The sequence below is a fragment of the Diachasma alloeum genome, unplaced genomic scaffold (genome assembly GCF_001412515.2).
Source record: "Diachasma alloeum isolate Michigan unplaced genomic scaffold, Dall2.0 Dall_scaffold_00711, whole genome shotgun sequence".
NCBI lineage: Eukaryota > Metazoa > Arthropoda > Insecta > Hymenoptera > Braconidae > Diachasma > Diachasma alloeum.
In genome coordinates this window covers 387872-396115 of record NW_021680842.1, presented here as the reverse complement: position 1 = coordinate 396115, position 8244 = coordinate 387872, and the positions used below count along the sequence as shown (strand labels likewise).

At 32.9% G+C, this 8244-nt stretch overlaps 2 protein-coding genes across 4 annotated transcripts in view; one reads left to right on the top strand and one right to left on the bottom strand.

Moving 5' to 3' along the window:
• Positions 1-7284, top strand: part of LOC107044291 (intraflagellar transport protein 80 homolog) — a 7872-nt gene extending 588 nt beyond the window's left edge. The window contains exons 2-6 of the mRNA XM_015266098.2: positions 800-1873; positions 3609-3970; positions 4031-4181; positions 5186-5759; positions 6990-7284. Of these exons, the coding sequence (XP_015121584.1) occupies positions 800-1873; positions 3609-3970; positions 4031-4181; positions 5186-5759; positions 6990-7064 (2236 nt within the window). The 3' untranslated portion in view covers positions 7065-7284. The remainder of the gene's footprint in view (positions 1-799; positions 1874-3608; positions 3971-4030; positions 4182-5185; positions 5760-6989) is intronic.
• The window catches only part of LOC107044292 (bcl-2-related ovarian killer protein homolog A), an 8515-nt gene continuing 7367 nt past the window's right edge, over positions 7097-8244 (bottom strand). For all 3 annotated transcript variants that reach the window (XM_015266101.1, XM_015266100.1, XM_015266102.1), the window contains exon 4: positions 7097-7465. In XM_015266101.1, the coding sequence (XP_015121587.1) occupies positions 7331-7465 (135 nt within the window). In that variant the 3' untranslated portion in view covers positions 7097-7330. The remainder of the gene's footprint in view (positions 7466-8244) is intronic.

Sequence of the window (8244 nt, the reverse complement as noted above, 5' to 3'; positions counted from 1 at the left end):
CCCCCCCCCCTCCATATGAGCACGGAGTAGTTTGGGAGCGAAGAAATGGCGAGGAAATTCTGTCCGTCAGGAATTATTGAAGAAAAATAACAATTAAGATCCGGGTGTACATTCTTTCGAATGTTATCTGGATTATTTTCATTTTTCCTAATCCAAAATTGTCAATTGAGTGGTACATCATGTAGAAATTCCCAAAAATTATGATAGAATGATGAAAAAAAATAGAAAAAATTCTGAACTTTTTCAAAGAGCGTTTTTAATTGAGATTCAGAATGAGTTGAAAAAAGTGGAAATTACAAATATCATTTTCCATGGTGGATAACAAAACACTAACTCCTCACGGGAAGTGACAGCTAGGTATCTCAATTTTCAAAACAGTGGTATGTAGTCATCTGCCATTTTTACGTGATAAAAGTGTGATTAAAAAATTCTCAAAAATTAAGAATTTCTTCTACTTTTTTTTTGATTATTCATTCATAATTTTTCAAAACTTCTGCATGATGCCGGACTCAATTGACAATTTCAGATGAAAAAAAAAAATGAAAAAAAAACATCGAGATAAGTTCGAAAGATAATACACCCGGGCCTTAAGTGCCGAATAATTAATAATGAATAATTAAACAAAAATAATAATAATAATAAAAAAAAATAATTAAAAAAAATTCTAAGAGAATTAGAATTTAGAGAGAAAAAAAAAATTAATAATTAATTATTCGGTACTTTATTATTATTATTATTAATTGCTGAATAATTAATAATTAATACTCCCCCTTCACACCAAATCAAAATTATTCAACAGAGAAGATCACCTACTGATCTGCTGGCACTTGGAAGGTGGCACAGCCCACCCATCCACAGTGACCCAATTCCCGAACGACTTCAACCCAACGGACATGCAATGGCACCCGCGTTCAATTCAGAACGTCGGCACCGGCATGATAAAGCAGTCGCTGGACGTCTTGCTGATAACAACAGCAGACGGAAAGTTCCACTTGGTCAACAAGAACGGTCGGATCGAGAAGAGCGTCGAGGCCCACAAGGGCGCAGCCCTCTCCGGCAAGTGGAGCATCGACGGTTCAGCACTGCTGACGACTGGTGAGGACGGAAGCATAAAAATCTGGTCCCGAAGTGGAATGCTGCGGTCCACGATGGTCCGGGGGTCTCTGCCGGTTCTGGGGGTCAGCTGGAGCCCCGACTGCTCGATGATCCTGTTCTCCCAGGGGTCCCAACTGGCGATTCAATCCCTGAACTCTAATTCGAAGCCGCGAAAGTGGTTCGCGCACGAGGGTCTGGTCCTCGTCGTCTCCTGGAACCGCAGCAACGGATTGATCGTCTCGGGAGGGGAAGATTGTCGCTATAAACTCTGGGACAGCAGCGGAAATCAATTGTACAGTAGTGGAGTCGGGGAGTACCCAATTACATCGGTTAATTGGGCACTCAATGGCAATTACTTCGCCGTTGGCTCCTACAACACCATCAAACTCTGCGATAAGACCGGGTGGTCCCACTCCCTGGAGAAAATTAATACCGGAAGTATTTATGGCATTGCTTGGAGCAATGATAGCACTCAGGTGGCCATGGCCTGTGGTAACGGAAGTGTATTAACTGCTCATGTCATTGATAGGAGGCTTGAGTGGAACAATTATGAGGCCACCTTGGTGAGGAGGAAGACTATTGAGGTGAGGGAGGTGGGGAATGCTGTGTTGGAGACGCTGGAGATTGCCGACAGGGTGGTCCACTTTAAATTTGACTTTGGACATCTGGTTGTTGTCACACCGAGCCAGTGTCATGTTTACTCTACGAACAATTGGAATACACCAGCGATTTTTGAATTGAAGAATGCCGCCATCTCCGCGGTGCTGCTTGCTGATAAGTGAGAGTCTTTTTTATTTATTTGTGGCCATTCTTATTCATTTTATTTATTTTATTTATTTTATTTATTTTATTTATTTTATTTATTTTATTTATTTTATTTATTTTATTTATTTTATTTATTTTATTTATTTTATTTATTTTATTTATTTTATTTATTTTATTTATTTTATTTATTTTATTTATTTTATTTATTTTATTTATTTTATTTATTTTATTTATTTTATTTATTTTATTTATTTTATTTATTTTATTTATTTTATTTATTTTATTTATTTTATTTATTTTATTTATTTTATTTATTTTATTTATTTTATTTATTTTATTTATTTTATTTATTTTATTTATTTTATTTATTTTATTTATTTTATTTATTTTATTTATTTTATTTATTTTATTTATTTTATTTATTTTATTTATTTTATTTATTTTATTTATTTTATTTATTTTATTTATTTTATTTATTTTATTTATTTTATTTATTTTATTTATTTTATTTATTTTATTTATTTTATTTATTTTATTTATTTTATTTATTTTATTTATTTTATTTATTTTATTTATTTTATTTATTTTATTTATTTTATTTATTTTATTTATTTTATTTATTTTATTTATTTTATTTATTTTATTTATTTTATTTATTTTATTTATTTTATTTATTTTATTTATTTTATTTATTTTATTTATTTTATTTATTTTATTTATTTTATTTATTTTATTTATTTTATTTATTTTATTTAGTTATTTATTTCATTTCAGAATAAATTTAATTGAAAAACCCAGCGAATTGGGTAGAAAATTCTATTGGGATTCTAATGGAAATTATGGTAAATTGGAGTTTCCTACAGAAAAAAAGTAAAAAAAATTGGGAATTTGCGGCCCGAAATTTATACTGAAAAAATTTGAAAAGAATAATCATACGAAAAAATAAAAATCCACTCATTTTTTTCTATCGAATTTTGCATTCTTCAATTGATATTGTTCATTCGTGATTTTCAGTAGCTAAATTGCATAATTTCCTATAGAAAAAGCAAAAAAAATCATAAGATTGTGCCCCCTAATTTATACCGAAAAAAATCTCAAGAGAATAACCATATGAAAAAAAATCAAAATCTACTAATGTTTTTTATTGAAATTTTCGATAGAAAACGGCCAAAAACAAGTAAAATTTCAACCGAATTTTTTTATTCTATTGATATTTTTCATTCGTGATTTATGTTAAAAATTTACTAAATTCACATATATTTACAGAATAAATTCTATTCCAATTTTAAACAAGGTTCCCTTTTCACTATCACTTCACAGAATTAATTTCTCTCAATTCAGTAGCTAAATTGCATAATTCAGCTGAATAAAAACCAATAAAACTTGAAAACTTGTGACCAAAAACTTATACAGAAGAAATCTGAAGAGAATAACCGATAAGAAAAATCAGAATCTACTAGGGGACGGTGGAGCAAAATGAAACACGGGGCAAAATGAAACAGCAAGAAAATCTTGTGATCTAAGGGAGATAGGACGATTTTCATAAAAACCTTTTTTGTAGAGAATTTTACAAGCTACAAAAAAGGTCTTCTTCAAAAATGTCCTATTTCCTTTAGATGACGAGATTTTCCCACTGTTTCATTTTGCCCCATGCTCCCCTAATTTTTTTAATCGAAATTTTTTATAGAAATAAAAAAAATAGTAAAATTTCCTACTTTGAGTAAAATTTTCATGTTGATGTTTTCCAGGCACTTTGTACTTGTAGAATGGAATTCCCTGACGCTCTATAGCTACCAAGGAAGACTGCTGAGTGTCCCTAAGTGGAAGGGAATGAGTCAAGAGCCCCTTTACCCTCCCTGCATCGCTCTATGCTCAGACACTCTAGTCGTTCGAGACCAGACTAACGAGAAACTCCTCCACATCCTGGAGATTTCGAATAACAAACCGGCAGTGGAGGCTCAACCCCATCTGCACGTCAATAGCATCGCCGAAATAGCAATCAATTGCATTGGGGGCTTGAATGATCGCCAGTTAGCTTTTATCGATGTAAATAGAGATTTGTACCTTGTGACTGTGAGAACAAGTGGATTCGGCCGAGTTTGTAAGATAGGTAAGCCCCCGAAATTAATTAAAAATGGAAAAAAGATTTCGGCTTTCTCTGAATTTGCAGCTGCTATGGCACAAAGTATCGCCTGGGCAACAGATGCTAATGTGTTAGCTGCAATGTTGGACGCATCGTTATCAGTCTGGCTTTGTCCAAATTGCGTGCACTACAGTGATAGAAAAGTCATCAGAAGAACTAGAATTGATAAAGAAAACAGGTAATTTCAATTAAAGTGATCCACTCACTTTTCAGTGAGTGATTTTTCATTGCGCTATGGGTAAAGTGACATGACGTAGAACTTTCTGTTAGTATTTGGCCGATTCTATTGAAATTTTCAATAGAAAATATTCTACAGAGAAACTTAACCGACTTCGATTTGTCCATACACCTTATTCTGTGGAGATATATTTTAAAGAATTTCCTCGGATCAGATTTTTTTCGTGGACTAAGTTTTTTTCGTTGATTTTCTTCATGAAAAGAAAAGAAAAATGGAATGAAGAAAAAATTTAGCCGAAGAAATTCTATAGGAAATATTTCCAGATAACATTGCCCCAACGTAGGTTGCCAACATTACCCCAACCTAGGCAGGCAATGTTGGGGCAATGTTGGGCCAATGTTGGCTGCCAACGTTGTGGCAATGTTGGGTCAGTGTTGGCTGCCAACGCTGTGGCAGCGTTGGGTCAATGTTGGCTGCCAATGTTGGGGAAATGTCGGGTCAATGTTGGTTGCCAACGTTGGGGCAATGTTGGGTCAATGTTGGCTGCCAACGCTGTGGCAGCGTTGGGTCAATGTTGGCTGCCAACGTTGTGGCAATGTTGGGTTAGTGTTCGCTGCCAACGCTGTGGCAGCGTTGGGCCAATGTTGGGGAAATGTTGGGTCAACGTTGGCTGCCAACGGTGGGGCAATGTTGGGTCAATGTTGGCGGCCAACGCTGTGGCAGCGTTGGGTCAATGTTGGTTGCCAACGTTGGGGCAATGTCGGGTCAATGTTGGCTGTCAACGTTGGAGCAATATCGGCTACCGATATTGGCCCATCGACACCCGGACAATGAAAATTGCACATTCGAACTCCTGAGCCCAAAACTCGTTATTCTGACACAAAAAAATGGAAATTTCCAATTTAACGAATATACAATGTTCCCATTCGGAAGCATGAAATGACTGGGTTTTTCTATGAAATATTTTTATGCCTTTGCAATTTTCATTTATTTCAAACATCTAGTGAATTTGGAAAGCAACCGAGTATCGTAAGCGTCCAGAACGGAATGGTAACAGTGAGACGTGGAGATGGAGCTCTGGTGGCCACAGCATTTTACACATTTTTCACGAGTTTACATAAACATATTACGAGAGATAAATGGCAAGAGGCTCTGTCGCTATGTAGGATCGCCCAGAACGAGATTCTATGGACTTGTATGGCAGTCATGGCTACTGAAGGCAAACAGTTGGAAGCTGCGGAGGAGGCTTACGCCGCTATCGAGAGATACGATAAAGTGGACTATGTCCAGAGGATTAAAAAATTACCGAATAAAACTGAGAAATTTGCGGAAATGTCGCTGCTGGCTGGCGATTTATTGGGGGCTGAGGGGATTTTACTGCAGAATGGGCTCATCAGTGAAGCCATTCGCATTAATATTCAGATGTATAATTGGAATAGAGCGTTGGAGTTGGCGATTAGACATAAGAAATTGGTGGAGGAAGTCTTAGAAGCTAGAAGTATGTACCTGAAGGTGTTGGAGAAGGCGGAGACGAGTCCCAGTTATCTAGCGTTGGTGACTAATAAGGCGAAAGCTGAGGTATGTTTCATGCAAAATTGACAATTAAATGAATCATTAATTTTTTGTTGGTGAAGTGAATGTCTCTTGGCATTTGGAGATTTTATTTGGGTCGAACTAAGTTCTCATTGAAGAAAGTCTCTGTACGAATTCAATCATTTTTACTATCATGTGGAACTGAAACTTGCAATTTCATTGAATTGTTGTTTAAAGATTCAAAATTTTTCACTTGAAATTTCAGTTGTAGTGACTTTTTTACTGTTGATGTCCTTTTATTATGCCCCTTTTCCTGTCAGATTCGATATTCCCTTTTTCAATTAATTGTTTATAATCATTTTCATTGCAAAAAGCAATACGATCGATGAAAATCACATCTCTCAATTTATCAGCTGTTGAAAATTCATATCAATAAATTATTTGCTCATGTTCTAATTCCTATGCACAATGAATAAGATTTTAATCATAATTACAATTAAATTGCTTCTAGAACACACTTTAGAGTGTGAATTTCTGGAATTCAATGTTTGTTGATACTCTGGTAAAAGTGCGTGCCCACACTGTTATCAATTTTTAGTCAGTTCACACGGTAATTCAATTAATCTGTTGTTCATCTCATCAATATAATTCCGTGCTTAGAATATTGTCATCTCGTCTTTTCAGCACCAAATTAAAAATTAAAACTTCATTCGGAATATTGAGTGACAACTTCTTTTTATTCATATCAGGAATTTTGTATTTGGATATTAATATTATTTGTTCAAATTGAAAAAATCGATCATCATTTTCACTATATTGCATTCACTCTCCTATCCTTAACGTAAAAAATGTGAGATAATCTCATAATTCTAGCTATTAATTCTAATCAATTTTGTTCGAAGAAATATTGGTAAACGCAATATTAAGAAAGTAGAATTATTCCATTTTCCTCTGACCTCAATGAATTGGACAATTAAGATTCGTTTATTCATGTTTCATAGAATGGTATTCAATTCTCTTTTGTGGAATGAAAAAAGTTCAATAGAAATTCAATAGAATTGCTTAGCGAATTTGTTAGGTTTTTCTATTAAATTTTTTCGTGTGTGACTTCACATCTTTAATGAATCAGTCAGTTTATTAGTTAATTAATCACATGGCTTATTAACCAATTTATTAGTAATTTATTAATTACGTTATTAATAATTCATTATAAACTAATTTATTAGTTAATAAATTAGTGAATAAAGCATCAATTAATAAAAATTGTTCTTCCAGACTCCTGAAGTGATGACGAAGGAAGAGAAACAAGTAGAAATGGACGAATTAATCGATGAAACCACTGTTTTCTAGAGAAAAGGAATTTATGGAAAATAGACACTCAGTACTGTAAATATTTTTATTCGTCTTGTCCGTAAGAGACAGCGCACTGCCGAAGATTAAACGGATGGATGAGTTTCCTCATCATAAAAATACAAAGAAATACTGAAATAAGATCTAGCGATAATGAAATCACATAAGACTACTCGATCATGAAATGATTTTTCAATTTGTTACATCAATAAACGTTATATCACCGTCGATTGCATTATTCTATAAAATCTATTGTTCACAGTTCATCAACTTATTAAGGACCTCAAAATAATCGCAATGAGTCCCACGAATAAAGTACAAATCACTAAAAGAATCACAAAGTTTCGCTCGTGCCAAGTTGGTTTTTCAGTTGGTGGCCGATACTTCGTCGCTAATGTGCTCTGAAAAAAGATTTTTCTTCATTTTTGTGGTGAAAAATTATTTAGTAATAGAATGGTGAAGGACAGAGGATTAATTTAGCATGAAGTCTAGAACAGCAGAAGCAGTTCTGGCGAATTTATCGATTTTCCGGAGGAAATCGAAAATTTCGTAACTTCCCTCACGTTTTTTAAATAAAAAATGTTTCCTCTTTTAAAAAAAGAATGTAACGTTTTTTGTCAGCATCTTTCCATCTTCAACTTGAATACCTTTTTATTTCATTTCTTTCAAATTATCTATATTAATTATCTATTATATATATTATAATAAAGAAAATAATAATATATGATATAAAAAAAAATTATATTTACATTTTTATTTTTTCATTCATTTAATTTTTTAAATATAATTTTTAGATATATTATTGATATCTTTATATTTTTTTGATACAAAGATTTTCTAATATTTTCATAAATATATGTATATAGAAATATATTTTATAGGTATACTTTTATTTTTTATCAATATTTTTTGAAATAATTATATAATATTATATATATGAATATATAATATATAATATTATATAATTATAATATTATATATTATATATGAATATATAATATATAATATTATATATATGAAATATAATATATAAATAAAAAAATGAGGCGAAAAATTCAGGGGACGGTGGGTGCCTATGAGGGGGTGGTCATAAAGCGGATATCTATATTTATGGAGGATTACTATATTAGGGGGTGCTCATATGGAAGATATTTATGGGTACGGTCATACCGCTGCGGTC